Source organism: Falco biarmicus, chromosome 20 (assembly GCF_023638135.1).
Source record: "Falco biarmicus isolate bFalBia1 chromosome 20, bFalBia1.pri, whole genome shotgun sequence".
Taxonomy (NCBI): domain Eukaryota; kingdom Metazoa; phylum Chordata; class Aves; order Falconiformes; family Falconidae; genus Falco; species Falco biarmicus.
Window position 1 is genome coordinate 5,081,561 of NC_079307.1, and position 19,873 is coordinate 5,101,433.

Consider the following 19,873-nt stretch of genomic DNA (forward strand, 5'->3'; position numbering starts at 1 on the left):
ACTTCTCAGCTTTAATGCGACACTGCTATTTGTTATCGCATGTAATATTAATAAAAGCAGTTTAGATGTTTTAACCTGTGACTGCAAAGCTGTTATACATCTGTTTAATACTGTTCTCAAATTTCACGCCCTTTGAATCACCCATAAATATCACAGCTAGCATGCTTAGCCGGCTGATCTAGGAATGCTGTGATTACACACCCCATAAGTGATATTCTGTGTACAATTAGTGCTTCAAGAGAGGAAAGAATTTTTGAGAGTTAGTTTCTGGTTTAGTGTTGAGCTATTTTTCTTTCTTATTTCCTCTTGACTGGCTAAGGCACCTTACTGTTAGGGGCCCACGAAATCACACTTGCTGTAGTAGGTAAAATATGAGTCAGTCTTAATCACATTCATGCATGGTTCGCTATTTCAGCTTTATATATGGATGAAGACAAATATTGACTGCTCTTGTATGCAACATCTGTCAAGTCCTGTATTTTGAAGTGAGTTTGCAGTGAAAGGTTATGGATAGAGCTTTTTTTGCCATTATAAGTAAAGCCTGTTCTTCCTTTGCGTTTGATGTTTCAGCTCCTTTTATGGAGATCCAAAATGACTTGTTTAATCATGTCTTTATCTGAAACACCTTATTCCTTTTGATGTCCAGGGAGGGACGGATTTTCTACCTGTCACCCTGTCCCCTGTCATCTCATCAGCTTTTTAAGCATCATTTTATTGTTAATCCAAACATCTCAGGGCAGGTCAGTAGTCAGAGTGAGTGAGCGACTGGAGGATTTTAATTTTTATTTATTCACGCCAATATTTCAAAGTGCCCGGTACATCCTTTCAGTGACATTGGTTCAAATGTTCCATTAACTGTCCCACAGTTTTTGTGATCCAGTTGGATTTCACATTTAAGCCTGCTGTGGTTCCTGTTAGAAGCATAAAGGATGCTGCAGGGAGCCGTCCTGGAGCCACGGTGCGGGACGTGTGCTCTGTAACACTGTCTGTTTATGCAGCTGGTGTTTTTGTATGGGAATCCCATCCTGACCAGTCCTTGTCGTTCAGGATCCTCTGATAAGTTTTACAATCATGGAAATGTTGAGGTAATTGCATACCTTCCCTGCTCATTTGTTTTCAATTAGAGGCAGGAATCTTCTTTGCATGCTGTTTGAAACCTTGTACCAGGTATCTGTATGCACTGGAAGAGATGCTGTGTTCTCCACGGTGAGTTGGTGCTCTCACCTGAGTGCTTTCAGCCGTGCTTTGGTCAGGGAGGGTTCGTGGAAGTGCTCCCTGCCATCCTAGGAGGTGAAGGGCACTATCTGACCGTGACTAAGTGGATGTACGTACATATGTAATGTGAGAGCTACTTATTTCTTGTGCTCGTTCATGTTCAAAAATAAGCACGTACTTCCATCTGCCTTTAAAACATACCTTGCTGATTCCTGAGTATCCAGACCTATACTTGATTCCCAAATATACTTGTGGAAAACTACTGAATGCAGCCCTTTCCCGCTTAGGTGGCAGGACAGACCTGCTGGTACGGAAGGAGGGTCACCGTTGTGCATTGCACATCAAACGCACACCTGAGCTGGTGTGAGGGCCACCTCCTAGCCTGTGCTGGGAGGGGGGCAGGAGGCTGACCCCACTCCTGCCTCTGGGCAAAGCCCTGAGCTGTGGAGGTGGAGGCACCGTAACTGGGACCCTGAGCTGCGTGAGCGGCAGGGGCAGGGAGGTCCACCCACGAGTAGAAAGGCAGCAATCATCAGTTTGCACCTCCAAGGAGCTGCCCCCAGGTGACGGCTGGAGGGATCCTGTCCTGCCTAAACCGGTGCAGGTCCCAGCAGAGGAGGGGGTACCATGGGATGTTTTATTTTCAAAGATGTACCTATTTTAAGAGTGGTGTTAAGAAATCTGTTTGCTAAGCCTGTTTCTTGTGTGTCTGTCCCGCTGTCCTCAGGGATGTTAGAACAGCTGAGTGCAGGCAGTTGGTAAAAATAGCTGGAATAGGAGATTTGGGATGTCTCAGGTCTTCCGATCAGGGGTGATCAGTAGTAGCCACATCCCATCTTGTGATAAAGAGGTTTTTAACATGATGTCACTTTAATGGCCGGTATTTCTTGAGGTAGTGAATTCTAAAAAACATAAAAATTGGACACGATCTTGGGCAGAGGTATCTGGGTCTGCAGCAATCAAATAAGTGTCCTGCACACTATGTAGCTTACCTGGCGCCCCTGTGTTGATGTACGAAGTGACTCGAGTGGCAGGCACTATGCCAGTATCCGTGGTCATAGTCCATGCAGTTATCAGGGGTGAATTTTGGTACAGGGCTGATATTTCTACATCCCTGCAAGTGCTTGAATCCACAGTGCCCATGGTAGTAGCAAGGTTGAGCCTTTTCCCCCTGTGGAGATTAACAGCATCAGGTAATGCTCTGAAATAGCAAATGTGGTTGAATTACAAGAGAAACCTTCCAAACATGGTCGAAACCTTTGCCTCGGGCACCTCCACTTAGTTTCCATTCATTTTCCTTAATTGTACTGGTTGTTTCACCCTTGGAGTGATAAGCCACATCTTTTTCTTCTGACAGTTGTTGCAACTCTGTTGCTATGACTACTTAACCCACTTTCTGTTCTCTATACCAGAGATGAGAAGAAAAGTGCTCACCAAACTTTCCCCTGCCTGCACAACAAAATTTCCCCTAGGACTCTTTCCCTAATGACCTGTGGATAAAAAGGACTTGGAGTTGCTCCTTCCTCCTAGATGCTGAATTGCAGAGCACCCGAAGGGTCTGCTTGCAGCCCAGAGGGACTGATGAGTGCCACTGAGATAGCGTGCAGGGTTTTCAAATTGCTGGTGCTCTTATTTAAAAGGATCTTCTGAAGAGGTGTAAGTGCCTGTAAATTTCTAAGCACAGAGGAAAAGCAAGTACTGGATTCCTTTGAAGATGCCATAGAAAAATATCAGTCGTTCTGTAGCAGGTAGAGATAGCAGAGGGTGAGAGAGCATGGAAGGAAGGAAAACTCCAAGAGATGTTTGCCTGTTCATCGGCATTTTCTGTAAGAAGTCAGAGCAACCAGTATGTATAGAGACCTAGTAGTATATGGAGTGTTTCCTTCGAGCAGCACTTGAAGAGAAGTAAAACCGGTTCCCCAAACTGATAAACTCAGCTTTTGGCTTCATATAACAGTCATGAGGCTGTGGTGACTTGTGAAGTCCATGGCCAGAGATGCCCACCTTGATGAGCTGAAGTTATGAAGGCCATGCTGAGCCCCATAGCTTGCTGTTCTAAAAAAACCCCAAGCACAGTATGGACTCTCGTGTCACATCCAGTCTTGATTTAAAGACTTGAAGTTGATAGAAAACTTGCTCTGATCTGTAATACGACAGTTTTGATCATTAATTCCCTTTGCTACAAAAAATGTGTTCTGGTTTTAATTTTTCTAGCTCCTTTTTCCAGCTGCTGAATCTAGGTAAGTTTTTACAACCATCGCAAAAGCTTGTCTGACGTGTAAGCCCAGGGACCTGCGCTGGTGATGGTGCTCTGAAACACACCGGATCTCGGCTTTCTGAGACGGTGGTTTAGTTTTTACATACGGAAATGTTACGAGGTTGCTCTTGCCAGAACTGATAAGTGGATGCGGTGCCTCCTTTCTCCCCTGTGGTATCCTTTTTCTTCAGAAAGCAGTCACTTGACTCCAGTTGAGCAAATGTGGCTTTGTCTGTCCAGGCAGAAAGGAGCCGGGTGCGTGAGGACACGGAGGCAGGTCTGGTGTTTCAGAATAAGCTGTGCCCAGCACATGTTCAGACGAGTCTTTTGGAGCTGGGGGTTCAGGCGCGGGGGGCTCTCTCCTCCTGTTCGTGAGGCTTTGCCTGGGCAAGCTGCTCTCAGGAGCATTTCTGAGTGACATGGTTGATTGGGATGGCAGCAGGGAGGTGACACCAGCTGGGGCAGTCCTTGGAGTGCCATTCAGCTAAATTTGTGCTGTGAATTAAAAGGACAAAAGGTTGCAGTTTAACCCGGGAGGCTTGAGGGAAAGAGATTTAACTTACTCATTTTGTCAGGTTCTTTTTATTGTTCTGCTAACCTTGGTGGCATGGAGCCAGAAGATTAACTACTGCCAGGAAAAAAACTAAAAAACAAATGAAAACCAGTAATATGATCCTTATTATTACCACTGAGGTCTGCAGAGCATGAGGGAAGAAATTCATACAAGTTTGTTTGCTGCTAGATGATGCTTTGAAGCTAGGTTGCTGCTGTGTTTAGCATCTTCCATAAGCTTTAGTTAATGTTTTTTCGTGGAGAATAGAGATGGGGCCAAAAAGAGATATTATAAGAGAGATGCCCCAGTTAGGAGTCAGAGCTGAGGATACCAGGGCTTCAGGAAGCGTTCAGGTAGGATTCAGAAAGGCCGTGGAAGGATGGAGCAGAGGGTGTCAGAGGTGGGGTGACAATGCTTCAGAGAGAACAGAGGGATTTTTTGGGGACATCGATGTCAGGGAGTATGTTGGGCGAAGGTGGTGATATTGTGTCCTTAGTACGATGCAGCAGGTACTGTAAGCATGACTGCTGGAAATTGAAGTCTAATGCATGTTTCCTCTCTGTTGCCCACAGTGTGCCAGATTCTCCCAAAAGGAGTGGTGGGTGTCCTGGGACCTTCCTCAAGCCCAGCCTCGAGCTCTATTATCAGCAATATTTGCGGAGAGAAAGAGGTAAGTGGAGAAGTTCCATGTCAGAATAAGTCTGTGTCCTCGCACTTGGCTGACTTGGCCCCAGTGCCTGGCGGCTGCCCCGGGATGGGAGGGTGACGCGGGAGCCCCGGCTCCATCCTCTTCATGATCCGTGGCAGGCCGGGGGTGAGAGCAGGGTCCCCCACCCCCCACTACGGGTAAGAGGCACTGCAGAGGTGCTGGCCCGTTCCCCAGCCCTGCCTTCTGTACGTTGTCCTTCAAACCAACGATGCTCTCGGTGGGCTCTGATCGCAGCAGTGGCTCCCGCTGACTGCTGCCTGGTACCTGGACTGCCTGGGAGCACAGTGTTTTGCTGGTGATTTAGTAAGCATAGATTAGGTTTTTAATTTACTGCTATACCGAGCATCAGTGCCTCCTGTATGGATCCCATGCAGAAGGGCTTTCTGCAGCCTTGAAGGGTTTCATTTGAGAGATGCGCATCAATGCCAGGTTCCAGCCACAGCCGCACAGCTCACTGCAGCTTCCACTCTGCCTTACGCTGCCTTCTCCCTTGCCTGGGGATGCCTCTTGCAGTTCTTGCTCAAGCCTGGTACTCTGTTTCTCAGTTGTCATTTCTGTATGTGCACACCTCTGCTTTCAAGCTGTGCTCCCCAAACCTTCTCCGGCTGATGTCCACGTGCCTCATTATCCCCAATGTATTCTGTCGTCATGCCCCAGCTGCAAGGCAGAGCAGGGACGTTACCTCCATTAGACAGGGACAGTGAGATACCTGCCTATGGTACTCCTGGACATCCTTGGCAAAGATGACTTGCTGTAGTCATCCACGGTACCGTCCTTCCCATAATCTACCATGGCTTCTAATGATTAGAATTATCATCCCTTTTCCTAATGCAGATATTCTTTCAGATTCTTCCTTTTTCTTCTCTCTTTTCTGCCCCCTTTGTCCTTGTTTTCACCTGTATCACCTTTTACTTCAGCTTCCCTCACATGCAGAACTGATGCAAACCATGTCCCCACTGACTAAGGGGTGCAAAAACCAAAGCCTGCCCTGGCGGATGCAAATCCCAGCCAAAGTTCCTGGGTGTGACGTGACTTTGTGCACGTACCTGGAAAGCTGTAGCCATTTCTGTTTGCTGCTGTTCCATCAGTGCAAACCCTTTTTTTAATCTGTGTCCAGACTCTGTGCCTGACAATATTTTATAAGCCTTGAACCATCTTACACTGATCTGGCTCTACTCAGGGGAAAAGAAATTGAGTTCTCTTCTCATAGTTCATCCCTTTAAAGCCAGATAACATCTCTCAGCCACTTAGTGGTCTCTCTCCAGAGCCCAGCCTCCAAGGAGGGGAGTGCCTGGAACCGAGCACTGTAAATAATTTGCATTCACAAATGACTGCTCTTCTTTGTTCCCTGAGAATCACCAGTGTTGAAGAGATGGAAGAAATCTTTTAGACCTAGTGCTTTGGGCTGCAGCAGGACAGGTCTCTTGAGAGTATTTTGTAGTGCTTTCCCCAGTTAAATGTCGCAGACATGTGCTCCATCCCAGACAAAGGCAACTCTGCAGTAACAGATTGCAAGTGTTTTTCCCCTGAAATTCATATTCAGCCCGAGCCTCTGATCTAAGTCTCTTCATTTTTTAATTTTTTTTTTCAGAAATGAAAGGTGAGTGCTAGTGCACTTCTAAGGTATTTGATTCTCACGCTTGATCTCAGCTGCCCTCCTAGTGATGTAAACCTGCAGTAACTCCCTGTGATTTATATCACAGTAGCATCAGTTGGTGCCACTGTGTTAAACGTGATACAGCAACCCAGGCAGAGCCATTGTGCTTCCAGCCATCCATCAGGTAAAGGACAGAGTTGCCCACATTTTACCACTGAGGTACCAGGTGGTGGAGAGACTGGCCTGGTGTTCACCGGGGAGCCTGTGCTAAAACTGGGGGATGAAACTGTCTCCTGTGTTGTCCCTCCAGTGCCTCTGGCCCAAAGGTTTCCTTCCCTCCTGTCCAGAAAGGGGTGCTGCACTGGGGCAGAGCTCTTGGAACAGAGAGGAGGGCTCCGGGACGGAAGGTGAGGTGGAGCAGGGCACTTGCAGGAGCTGCGGCGTGGCGGCTGCTTCACCCCTGGGTGCAGCTCTCTCTGCTCTGGGAGCGGCTGTTGCTGCAGGTCTGAGTCCATCTGGCTCCCCAAAGCCATCAGCGCTCTTGTGCCGGAGCTACCCTGTCTGCTCTGGTTAAAGAAATTGGCCTTTTGCTTACAGGCTACTTCTCTCCCTGTTAACAGAGCCTGGGATGAGGGCGGCAGACTGAAATCAAGGCCGATAGCAGCTTATTACTCTTTAACTTTCCTATTGCTAACCAAACAGCTTATGCTGTCAATAAAGCAGCTATTACAAGCTACTAATAGCCTTTCCCATGAGGAGAGAGATGGGAGGCATAGGATGATAGCTTCAGAAGGACTAATAATGAAGGAAAAGAGGACTTGACACTCCTCTAATAAAGCTGAAGCAGATGTTTCCCATTCTCTGTCTTCTATTTCTTCCGAATAATTCACTCAGCAAAAGGAAAACAATATTCCTTCTTATTTGGCTGAACTCCCGGTGTCTGAGCTTGACCTGTCTGCCCACCCACCCGTTCCCTTTAGATGAGACTGCGAGGTGTGCAGCAGACCTGCCTCGGCGGGAACCCTCAGGGTGTCCCCCCACACAGCTTCCCTGCTCCCCCTTCCCCGAATTCCCTGGGAAACGGCATCCCACTCCCACCTCCTGTTCCATTGTAGTAGTGACAAGTGCAGCATTATTAGGGTTTGTGGTTACAGTCCCACTGGAGCTTGCCCACCGTATGGCCACCTGTTACCTCTCCGCTGATTGAAAAAGCCCAAAGCTTCTGGCTGCTGCATCTGTTCCTCTCTCTCCTGAGCCTTGCCAGCGCAGGGTCATCTTGTTCTTCCCTTCATCTCTCCTAATTACCTGACGACACATCCGTACTGCAGGCAGGGGTGGATTTGCAGCACTTCATCCATCTAGCACACAGCAAAGGTCTGGGGGTCTCCAGCATGGGCTGTGTAAGTCCCCGCCTGCCTGCAGTGCATCCTTCATATTTACCCAGGCAGCAAGCCCAAAATGAAGTGTGGGCCTGGCTACAATTAGTGCCCAAGCTAATTAGGTTGAACTCGTCTGGAATGGTTTCCTGTGCTGTAATCACAGCCCCTGTTGCCTTTCTCTGAGTGGCTCAGCAAGACTTTTCCTGATCCACTCCTTCCTGTGGCTTCTTGTTGCTGTGATAATTATTTTCCTCTTACTATTGCACAAATCCCACCCTCCTTTCTTCACTCCAGTGATGCTTCTGCAGTTTTATTGCGATATTCACTTTCTGCCTGCTGTGCATTTCACACCAAAGGTCTTTTATGGTAGATTTACTTGTTTTTATTTCTTTTTCCTCTTTAATTATGTTTTCTTTCCCCTCCTCCCCACTTAGGTTCCTCACTTCAAAGTGGCACCAGAGGAGTTCCTGAAGCTGCAGCTCCAGCGGTTCACCACCCTCAACCTCCATCCCAGCAACACCGATATCAGCGTGGCTGTGGCAGGAATCTTGAATTTCTTTAACTGCACCACTGCCTGCCTCATCTGTGCCAAAGCTGAATGTAAGTCCTTGCCAGGCCAAGCCTGGCTGCCCCTCTGCTCCCAGTGCCTCCTGTTCTATCTCCTTCTGCACGTTTGGTGCCTGCTGGAGACGGTCCCACAGGCAGCGTGTGAGAGCTGCCTCGCTGCTGCATCCCAGGGTGTCCCAGGGTGTTCGTCTCACCTGGCCGTGGTGGCAGGGTCTGTGGCAGCAGCAGGCACTCGGTCAGAGCTACCCGGAACAGCGGAGGACCGTGGGGCAGGTTTTCCACCCTGTTGCTCTCTTGGAGGTGTTTGTGAGAGGAGGAAAGGGGATGAGGAGAGACTTGCCTGCCTTCTGTTTGATAATCTGAAGAGAGTTTTGCTTGCACAGATGGGGTTTTGAAATGGAAAAAAAAAAAGGCGGCTTAGATTTGTTTCTGGAGATTATTTTAGGCAAGTAAAGCTTTTTGAAATATGTCTTTCTGAAATCCACGTGCAGTTTGTGGCCTAAAAGTAGAGCTTGATTAATGGTCAATACGCTGCACACCCTCTTGGGCTATGCAGCCACACATCTGCTGGTAATTGTGCATCTGGATGCTGGAGCATTCACCTCAGCAAGACCGTATTCATCTCTGCATAACTTTCCTAACATGGCAGGAGCAAGCTCTGCATCGCTGTGGTTAGAGTAAACTGTCCTCTGCTTTTTAAGGTCAGCTTGTAGGTAGGTAGCTGGTGTGTAGTGGCTACAGTAGTTTTACTGTTGTTATCCTGTAGCCAGATTCATTAGCACTAGAGTTTACCATACAAACAAACTTAGAAGAGCGGCTTTGAAAAGTCACATAGATCCAGTGAGAGCTTTGGGCATACTGGCAAGAGCTTAGTGGTCTCTGGCCATGGGGCCAGGTACAAAGGAAAGGCAGCATCCTTTCCAGCTAGCCCTGGGCAACTTCACACCACCAGTTGTGTGAGGAGCGCGGTGTTGTGGCAGACTCCTGCACAGGGACAGAAGGATTAGGAGCGTCTTTGCCTTTTCTTTTTGCTTTACTTACCTGAGGAGACCACATCCTCAGCAGATGTAAGTCAATAAGCATGCTCAGATTTACCCGAGCAGAGGACCTGACCCAAAATTATGCAATTAAAATCATGCTAATGGTCTCCTACATTACTTCTAGTGCTGGAATTTTTCATTGTCTAACCTTAACCTTAAGCAAAAAGGAAAAAAAAAAGAAGCAGAGAAGAAAAGATAATTAGGTTTTCTCACCTGCCATGCAGCATGCTCACAGCTCTCTCATCGTGCTGCTGCCAGACACGGAGCACATACACATCAGCACACCACCGTACACCCCTGCCCTGCCACCCAGCTGTGTGCCAAAACGTGCAAGGGCCTCCCGTTGAATGCAGCCTGGTATTAATATGATTCTTCATTTAAGTGGATCCAAACCTTGGGAACCAAATAGCTCACATTAAAATAACACCCTTTTTAATTGAATCAATCCAGTTTATTTTACTCTGGTATTCCTAGATAACTAAGTATGTAGGATGTGCTGTGCAACCTGAGTCCTTCCCAGACCCAGGGAAGCAGTGGGATGGGTGCCTTTCATGAATCCTGCTCTTTGTGCTCCGGTAGGACCTTATCTGAGCTAGGCCTGAGGCACAACATGCTCCGATGATAACAGAGTGCAGAAAAGGCATAACGCAGCTTCAGTTAGGAGCACAGGCCCCCATTTTCCCTTAGGACAAGCAGTGCTCCTAAGCACAGTCCTTAACTCTAACTCAAGGCACTTTGGGTTTTTGGAAGGTTCCTTGGAGGCAAATAAAGGGAGCTTATGAGCTGTCTGCTCATCAGTGAGGAAATGCTGTTTTGAGGGATGTTACTATTTAGATCCCAGGAGGGAGAGTCATAGCTGTTTTGGCTTAAGTACCAGGCTGTGATGGGACTCCTGGGTCCTATCCCATCATGCTCACACTATCACTGTAAGGAGTCACATCCTTCCTCTGGGGGCTGATTGTAATTTCTTCTGGCAGAAGCAGAAAATGACCCTCAAAGTCAATGAACTTAGGCCAGCCTAAGTGTAATGCAATGGTGAACAAAATAAGATTATGTGACTCAGTTTCTCTGCAGAGTGGAATAATTAGTTGGTTTGTGAATTGCTCTGAAGTCCTAACTTGGAAGCATTTGTGTGAATCCACAGAAACCTTAACACAAAAAGCAAACACAGACTAATACAGGGGTGCACAGACTTCGTAGGAGCTGCTCTGTGGGCTCTGATTGTCAGAGGGGAGGAGATAACACCCAGTGTTTAGAAAGGGAGGCCAGGGCACTGAGGTCAAAAAGCTTGTGCACGGCCTCAGGTCCCAGGGAGGTGTTTGAAGCAATGCTGTTGGGTGTAAGAGCGAGGCTGGAGGATGGAAATCACCGTTTCTCTTCCCAGCCGTCAGGATCAGGCATTGCACCAGCACAAACCCAGTGCAACTGTAAACAGAGCTGCTGGTCCCCCAGGCCCTGGGCAGCAGAGCTCGGAGAGAAGGAGCCTGTCTCCTCTCCAGTAGCCTCACTGGCGAGAGCAATAAACATGTGGAAGGTGGGACTCCACAAAAGCCTTCAGGTCCGGCCTTTCCTGCTCCCCAGGGCCGTTCCCTGGCAGCCAGCTGTAGGGTGGAGCGGGTGCTCTGGGGGGAGGCCATACTTGCAGAGAGCTTGGGGGTGGGCTACTCCTGCCAGCTCCAAATTTTTGCATAGGAAAAGGAGAAGTGAAATAAACAAGTTCAGCACTTCCCACCAGCCAGCTCGACCCAATGACATGCCCCAGTGTGTGCCTGTGGTCCCCATAGCGCTGTTCAGGCAGCACGTGCCTGATGCCACCTCTGCATACGGTGGTGACGGTGGTCCTCGCTGCAGCGATTCAAAGCTGCTGGGAGGGATCCACAAGCCCTTGCTGGTGTTGGGCCTGTGGAGCACCCTTCTGAAGTGCCTGTCTGTCAGCAGCAGCATCTCACACCCCTTCATCACCACACAAAAGGGAATCTCTTCAGATAATAGAGACTTCTCCCCACCCGGCAAGAGCAGCTGCAAGCAGGAGGCCTGATGAGGCTACAGGTGGGATCTAACGTGCTGGAAATTATAATTTCCGTGAGCCAGAGGAGGAGCTCAGTCGCTGTTTTTTTTTTTCCCTGCTCCCACTTCCTCCTCTCTGTGCCTGATGTGCTTTGGGAAACGTCGCGGCTGGGCTCTGCCTTCCTCAGCGCAGAGGCCAGGGTGGCCCTGGGCAGGGGGAGAAGGTGGCCACAGCGGTGCAGATGGAGCCAGCAAAGAGGACAGTGCAGAGGAAGCTGCGGGTCCGATGTGAATCACAAACTCGTAGCGGTTGGCAGAGGGATGCGCTCCAGTTTGCAAGATTAACTTACAGCTGAGATATACAACCTTTGGCATTAAGAAGCAGGATCTGATTTTATTTCTGCAAGAAATTAAATCAAAAAGGTATATTTCCAAAGGGGAGGGATGAAGATTTCCCTCCAGCCACCTATGCTTTTCTGTGAATTTCTGTCCTCTTGAAAGTCACATCATGGTGTAAACCTGGGCTTCTCCCACCAGGACAGCGGTGTGCAGAGCAGTGCAGTTTCCCTTTTTCCTTTAGGTCTGTCCCAAGCCAAGCGCTGCAGGGCTGCAGTCTCTGGTGCGCTCCGTATGGACTGTGGTGCAAGCACTTGCTGCTGCTACCCCCTGCTTTGCCATGATGCTTGCCTGGGAACATTCTCCAAGGGCAGAAGTATTTTAGGTTCAGTGATAGTCTTGGTGGGTGGTGCCCAGTGGGCTGCACCTAGTGCTGCCTCCCCTCTTCCTAAACATCCACTTCTTACCGAGTATGGTGTTAAATGCCATGAAATTTAACATCGGTTCAGTTCGTCATGGAGAAAAAGGGTAAGTTCCCATGTCTGGTTTTTTTTTAATGCAAGACTTTTATAAAGGTAATAAAGTGCCCTTCCTCAGTTTTGCAGCAGCAGATTTTGCTGGGATGAGCTACAAGCAAATTTTATATTCTCAGGGCTGTTACTTGCAGCAACCTGTCTGGTTCCTTGCAGATGTGGAATAAGGTGAAAATAAATCCCACAAGGATCAAATGGAGAGTTTAGGGAAAATGTACTGTTCACTTGAGCTAGCATGCAAAAAAACCCCGAAAAAATATTCAGGTGCGGTCTAGTCCGTGTGTCCTGGACACAGAGTGATTTCACTGGCTAGTGAGAAAAAAAAAAAAGAGGTTGGTGTAATCCAGAGAAGTCCTGGCTGCAGCTGTTTGTGTAGTCCCTTGCTGGGTTCCTGTGTATACTCAGAGAAAAGGTAAGAGGCAAATGCATTGTAAAGAGCTCGGTGCAAACTTGGCGTCCTGAAACACTCACTGTAAATGAGAGGCTCCTCATCTTGGATGTGTCCCTTTTAATGCACTGCTTTGTTACCTTTGTGAAGTGCTGGGAGACCTTGAAAGCAGCGCGCTCTGACGCTAATTGCATTGCATTGTGTTGCTTCTGTGGTCCCCGACCTTCTGGTGAATGAGCGGGTTTATGCAGTCAAACGTACGGTTAGGTTAAGAGTAGAGCCCTGACCTGAGGATGGGTTTTTCCCCTCCACCAGCTGTGACGTGGTTCTGCTGATCATTACGTTGTTTTCAGTTTCCCCCAGTTCAGCTTTCCTCCTTCTTTTGGGATTGTTTTTCTTCAGAGACGGGATGTGTGACCATGCTAGCTGTGTGTGTCTGGGTGATGGTTACATCTGGTGGTCTCTCTGGTCAATCAGGTTTGAGAGAAGGCTATTCCCTGATGAAACTCAGCAGCTGGATAGAAGAGACGCTTTCTTGCCTAAGAAAAGCTGCAGCGGAGCTTTGACGTCTTGTTAGACATCAAGGAAGCTGTGTTGGAAGGAGCCCTTGCAGTGACCTAGCTGCAGGAAGAAGCTTCAATCAGAAATGCCGAAGGCAATAGGGCACAAATCCAGGGAAGTCAGGGCTCATCCGTGTGGGTGCTCACTAATTATTACTTATTTTCTTCAGCTGCCATCTGAAGGGAGAGCCCGGTCCTGTGGGCTGCGTGGGGAGTGCTCAGGTACCAGAACCCTGGCTCTTTTCCATGGCTGATCACATCCAGACGCTGCCCAAAGAGGCGGAGGGCTGTGCTGTGCCAGGGCACTCGGAGAGCCGGGCAGGGGCAGAGACGCAGGTGGCAAGGCGGAGAGAGGGAGGAGGGCTTTGACGTGGAGGTGGGTCTCCAGAGACCATGCCCAGTGATGGAGCCACTGGACTGCAAACATCCTGCTTTACTCTCTAACTTCTCCACAAAGCACCTTGGTTGGTGGGCTGGTTTTATTGGCTTCTGTGCTGCTCTAGGAATCCCCAGTCCACAAGCAATTCCACACTGTGCTAAGACTGTACTCACAATTTTTTCCACGATTTTTTTTTTTTTGCATAGACCTAATGTTGTATTTTTTTCAATGACCTCTGCTTTGTCTGACTCTCAGCAGAGCTTTCCATCCCCAGGGACACATGCCTTTGGAAGACAGCAGCTCCCCATTAAATTGCTCCAGGATCTCCAAAGTGTATCAGTTGTGCCTTGCAGGGCACTTAGTTTGGGAGATAATAATGCAAAGGCTTAGGAGGAGGAATCGTCCTCTAGCAACCAGTGATAACCAGAACAATCTCACATGCAAGAAGGTGATGCAGAACTTGTCTGGACTCTGGGGTCCTGAGCAAATTTGTATCAGCAATCTTATCTCTTCCCAGGAGGCCTTTGGGGCCACTTTTTGCCTGGAGAAGAGCTGGCGTAGCTCCGTCATTTCCAATTCCCTGCTGGCCCACGCAGCGAGTCTGCGCTGCACCCCCAGATCCTTTCTTTTGCAGCACATAGGCACGGAACTACAGGACTGCTTCCTACTGGAGATGACTGTGGGCCATGGGTGAAGTGCCTTTTGAATCAAGCATAAAATTTAATGGTATCTGTTTTTTTTCTCCCTTTTATTTGAAGGCCTTTTAAACCTAGAGAAGTTGCTTCGGCAGTTCCTAATTTCCAAGGACACTCTCTCAGTTCGGATGCTAGATGACAGCCGGGATCCTACCCCTCTCCTAAAAGAGATCAGAGATGACAAAACTGCTACCATCATTGTACATGCCAACGCTTCCATGTCTCACACCATTTTGCAGAAGGTAAGTGTCTATTAACTGTCACAGTTGTAAATGCTGCTGCTTCCACTGAACAAGATACTGTGTGTGGTACATGAGCGTGCACATGCAGGTGCTGTATGATAATGGAGTGTAAAAATTCCTGCAGCAGCACTGGAAATGGTCTCTGCTGAGAAGGGAATTGCCACTGATGGAGTTTCTGAGGAAAATAATTTGCTCTCTCTTTCCAGGACTGTATCTGTAGAAGCAATGGTTTAATTGCTCTGAACTGATGTGTTTGCTTTCTAGAAGTGGTATGTGCTTTTGGCTCCTGTTGCCGTCAGACAGCCGTGGCGGGCTGCTTAGCAATCTGAAATTAGTCAATCAGTGCAATAGCTTTTTCTTTTTTTCTCCAAGTACATTTCTAACTTTTTGCTTCCTTTTTTATTGTCTTATTAACCAAGATTTTATTTTAATCATGTTTATTTTTAAATGGTCTCCTGCTGCAGTTTTTAGCATTTGTTTTGATAGTCTACTTCAAAATTGAGCAGTGGCTCCAGATGGAGTCTAAAGTTGTGTAGAGTTTCCCACATCCTGGAAGGAACAAGAAGTACTTTCTGGAATGGAGGCAGGATCCAGGCAGTGGGGTCCCCCCTTGGCTGTTGGTGCAGGCATTACACATGGTGTCCTGGCCGTGGTGGCAGGGAGTCAGTCATTCAGAGGCCTTGACTGTGTAGCAGATTTAGCCCAGATGACAGCCAGCAGAAACCATTAGAGCTGGTTTTATTATTCCCCACCCTATCCAAAGATTTTTATTCCACTGCTTGCAATTTTGCATTTATAAATAGGCAGATTTGGGGGGTTTTGGGGTCCCCTCTATGCCAGGGGGGGTGGCTTATGTGTTTTTTACTACTTTTTTTTTTTTTTCTCCTGGTCCCTGTTTCGTGCTGCCTGGCTGCTGAGGGCTGTCCCCCTCCTCTGTTGCTATAGTGACTTCCCACAGGCACACAGCAGTGCTTTTCAGGCACCTGCAGTGTCCCTTCCTGGCTCGAGCATCCTTCTGCCACAACTGATAAAGATGTCAGAGATCGCCACGATTTTTCAGCAGTTCAGTAAAACCTAATGTAGTCTACCTGGCTAGAGGGTTGTAGGAATGGAAGGTAGTAAATAACGAGCTTCTGATCTGGCAACTTCTTGCACCTTGGGATCCTGGGAAGTATTTTCTTTATAGAGGTGCAAGCAGAGTGGGGAGTGAAGTTGTGGTGAGCAAACTGGTACATCCTTGGCCCCTGCCCATAGGTCACCAAAAGCAAGAAAAACGCATTTGAAAGTGCTTTGTGTCAGACCTGTCTCAGGGGACCAGTCCTGGCCTCAGACAATGAGAGAAATTGCAATTTCTCATCTCTTACCCCTCTGCATATGGTCTGGAGACACATGGTTGCTTCCTCGATTACCAGCCTGTCCCGGCTGCCCACCTGCCAGCGGGCACATTAAATGGATGGGAGCGATGCTCACGGGAAGCGCTTTGTTGCTCGCTTTGATATTCTACCCTTGAAATCAAATGCACTGACTTCAAAGGGGGTCAGAGGGAGAGCTGACATTATCACTGTCTCCAGGAAGGGAAAAGGGAGGGAAATGGGTGCCAGGTTTTATTGTGTAGGGGCTTAAAAATGAGGTAGCTCTCTGGAGAGCTGGCTGAAAGGCAGGTCGGCGGCCGCCTCTGGAATCGCAGTGCTCTTTTGGTCAAATGACTTTGCTATGTCCGTTTTACCACCTGTGCAAGGGACAGGGTAACCATGTGCAACTGAAGTGCTGGACAGAGCCAAACCTAAGCCACCATCAGTCTTCTGGTGGCATCCGAAGCTTTCCCCACTGCCCCCCGTGTCCACTCCCAGTGCAACAGTGGTGGCCTCGGTTTTGCACAGAAATAGGTAAGGAACAGGCAGGAACAGGGAGAGGTGCAACCTGAGCCACCTCTTCTCTGTTGTCACCATCTCCAGCTTCTGGGGGAGATGGAAAGGGACTAAAACCAAGTAAGGGGGTGCTACCTTTGGTCCTTCCTTCCCTGCCTCCAATTCCTCTGTGTGGTCTGGGGTGATGGGAACACCTCTTTGCCAAGGTCCAGAAGCACAATTTGAGACCAGCTGTGCTTGGCAGTGAAACATTGGCTGTCAGGAGGATCTGCAGATTAATCCCCCACTTTCCTGAGCATCTGTTCCTGTAACCAACTCCTTGTTTACTGAGAATTTTGAATTTTGGAAAAAGGACTTCAATTATCTGGTCTGTGGTCTCTAGAACAGATAATCCTGTGGAAAAAATCGCGTCCATCTCTCTGCATCTCATACACTTTTAGCCTCTTTTTTTTCTATTTCTGTGGCCATTGCAACCCTGTCTAAATTCTGGAGAACAGGCCGAGTGACTAAATTTCATTTGTGGGACTGGAGCCCAAATCTGACTGATACATGTGGGAAAACCACCACTGGGAAGACTGTCCTTTTTCTGTAACTCTAGAAGGGCTCATTCTGCCTTGCTCTCTGCACCAAGGTGTTTGTGGTGCAAGGAGACAAGCCCTGAGCGCTCTCAGCTCCTGCTTTCCCTCACTGTGTTCAAAAAGGTGGTGGTAGCTGAACAGGAGAAGAGCAGCACCCGCTTCCCGAGCAGCCCACCTCAGCCAGCCCCGCGTCCCTCCGGGCACACAGTGTGCCCGAGGAACTGCTCAGCCCAAGGGGCTCTGGAGGTCTGGGGGCTGCGGGAGCCCACCTCACCTTGCCAGGGTCTGTATGGACCGTTGCTGCTGGGGGTGCAAAAGCTTTGGCTTTCAATGGGTGTCCTTCTTCCAGGTTGTCTTTGGCTGGATACACCCGCAGGATGGGGCTGGGTGCAGAAATCCCGTACGGGAGCAGGGATGGCCACCGGGGTCCGGAGCTGCGGCTCGTGTGGTCTTGGGTGGTTTCTCTCTGCCAGGCAGCCCCTGTGCAAGAGCTTTGTCAGTGCTGTTGCAGAGAGGAGACCCCAGAGGTAGGCTCAGTCCTGCTGAAAAATTGGTTCCCCAGACTTTAATTTCACAGGTCAAATTGTGTTGCTGCGTCCCACCCTCCCCTGCCTGCAGGAAGACAGCAGCACTTGCACGGAGCGATAAGGATGAAAAAGCAAATGTGGCCCAGTCTCTGCCTTGCTGGAGTGGAGACTGAAGATTGTCAGGCTCTGGTCTAATCTCCTTTCCTCTCCTTCACAGGCAGCTGAACTGGGAATGGCATCTGCCTATTACACGTATATCTTCACTAATCTGGTAAGACGTTTTTCTTGGCTTTTCTCCCGTGTGCATGTAGACTCATGTTAATAGGAGCTGATCTCTCCGGCCCATGGGAGCGCTGGGGAGAGCCGTGTGCTTGTGGATCAGGGAGTTTGTGGCAGAGGGGGAGGGAGGCACGGACGGGTGTCCCCCTGCAAACCTGAGCATCAGCCATGGGGAGTCTCGCCCTGGCCTTTGGGACGCGAAAGCCGACAGTGTCCAGCAGCGCCGATGGATCCTGTGTAGCTGCCAAAGGCAGAATTTGTGGCCGGAGCTGGTGTGATGAGTTGTGTGTGTCCTTGGGAAGCACCAGCAGAGGAGTGGTTCCTGGGCGAGGGCTCGGGAGGGTCCTGCAGGTGTCAGCCCCCAGACCTGTTCCCTGTGCCGGGACAAGGGCCGGCTGTGCCGGGGCGTGCGTGCAGAAGGCACCACGACTCCATTCCTTTCTGCTGCGCCTCTGAGAGTGGCTGTGTAAGACAAAGGAAGGATGATACCATAAATGTTGAGAGGCAGAGCGGGGTATATCTTCAGCATGGCCCCTAGTGATTTGGCTTTATAGCTACTAATAACATTAATGGGGGGATCGTGTGGTTAAATCCCGGAGTACTGTGCTAAACAAGGAGTAATGGGCTTAGGCAGCAGCAGGGAAAACCCAAAATAAATATCAGAGAAACTTCTCTTGCTGCAGCAGCTTACAAGGCTCTTGAACAGGCTGCCAAGTGGCGTGGGGGAAATGCTGCCGCCGGGGGAGACCAGATACCTGCCTACCTACCTATTAATGCTGGCGCAGGGATGATGGAAACCTGAGTGCAGCAGGATGGGCTGGATGATTAAGTGGAGGTGCCTTCCAACCCCAAATGATACTCATATTCTCTAATTTCTATTAATATTTATGCCAGGGGGTGTGTGTGCCAGGAAAGCCGAGAGCTGAATCACGCTTTGTGTTTGGGTGGGAGACAGACGGGAACGGATGGAGCCAAATGTGTAGGCAGGAGAGCTGGAGTGGAGAGGAGGAGGGGGAGGGAGTGAAGTGGAGGGGTTGAAAGCCAAGAGAGCCATTGGGACAGAGAATGGAAAACGGATAGGGAAAGGAGATGTCAGAAAAGAGAGGAATGCAAAAAAAAAAAAATAGAAAAAGTCACAAGCTCCCTACCTGAACTAATAGCGTTCTGATTCCTGCTTAGCGCTCAATCCATAGGTCCTAACCTTGCTCAACATCAGTCCAGCAAGAGCGAGCTTCACTGCGGCTGTTCATTGCCATGCAAACGATTGGCACCCAGCAGGAAAGCAAAAGGAAGGGATGTGCTTGGAGGGGATCAGCCAGCGATGGAGCTATGCCCTTGGCAGGTGAAGGTCATTTGTTTTAAAGCAGTGGCTGCTGCTCTGTGATTTCTCACCCCCGCTGCCAGCCCCAAGTCAGAGTGTAGCTGTGCTGGTGCTGCTGGTAGAGCTGGTGAGGGACAGTGGCCGTCCCCATCAGATCCTGCTCACGACACTAAACCACTGCCGACATTTCCCAGTCCCAGCAAGTAGTTTTCCTGTTGCCCTCTGGTCCCAGCAACTGTTTCTTCTTCCACTTGCCCTCCCCAGTCCCAGCCATCGCTGTGCACCCCTCAGACTGGGACTATGCACGCAGCAAGGGATTTCTGTTTGCACCTCACCAGTGGAGTCTGGGTTCATGGATGGTGCTCGGACAACAGAAATAACTATAAAAATCAAGCTTGTCACCACCCTAATTTTGAGCGTGAGTGGATTAAGCACTTGCTTGAGGTCCAGGGGTGAAAATTGTCTTTAAAACCCATTCATGTGGTGTAATGCAATCATGGCAGGTGAGAAGGAAATAAGTTTTGTTGCCATTCGCTCTCACAGGACATTAATCTGTTTACCCAGGTTATTTTACCGCTTTGTCCAAAAGACCAGCCCTCAGCAAAACTAACTGGATTTTTGTCAGGGACCGTTAAAGAAAGGTGACATAGGGCAAAACCTGGGCAGATGGAAGAGATGTTGAAGGAAATTAGTAATATTTAAATGGGGATGAGAGATAGGAGTGAGCAATTTAGACTAATAAATCTGGAGGGATTATCAAGCTCCTAATGAACCCTCTGAGGTTTTGCAATCACTGCCTAATAGAAAAGATAAAATCATAGTGAACTGCTGTCAAGGGAAGCA

At 48.9% G+C, this 19,873-nt stretch overlaps 1 protein-coding gene across 2 annotated transcripts in view; it reads left to right on the forward strand.

The window, feature by feature from the left end:
* Positions 1–19,873, forward strand: part of GRIK4 (glutamate ionotropic receptor kainate type subunit 4) — a 206,275-nt gene that overhangs the window by 132,365 nt on the left and 54,037 nt on the right. For both annotated transcript variants that reach the window (XR_008819147.1, XM_056322866.1), the window contains exons 4-7: positions 4,598–4,695; positions 8,145–8,310; positions 14,279–14,457; positions 17,648–17,701. Coding sequence is in view for 1 of the 2 variants with exons in the window: in XM_056322866.1 (XP_056178841.1) it covers positions 4,598–4,695; positions 8,145–8,310; positions 14,279–14,457; positions 17,648–17,701 (497 nt within the window). In the remaining variant the exon portion in view is untranslated. The remainder of the gene's footprint in view (positions 1–4,597; positions 4,696–8,144; positions 8,311–14,278; positions 14,458–17,647; positions 17,702–19,873) is intronic.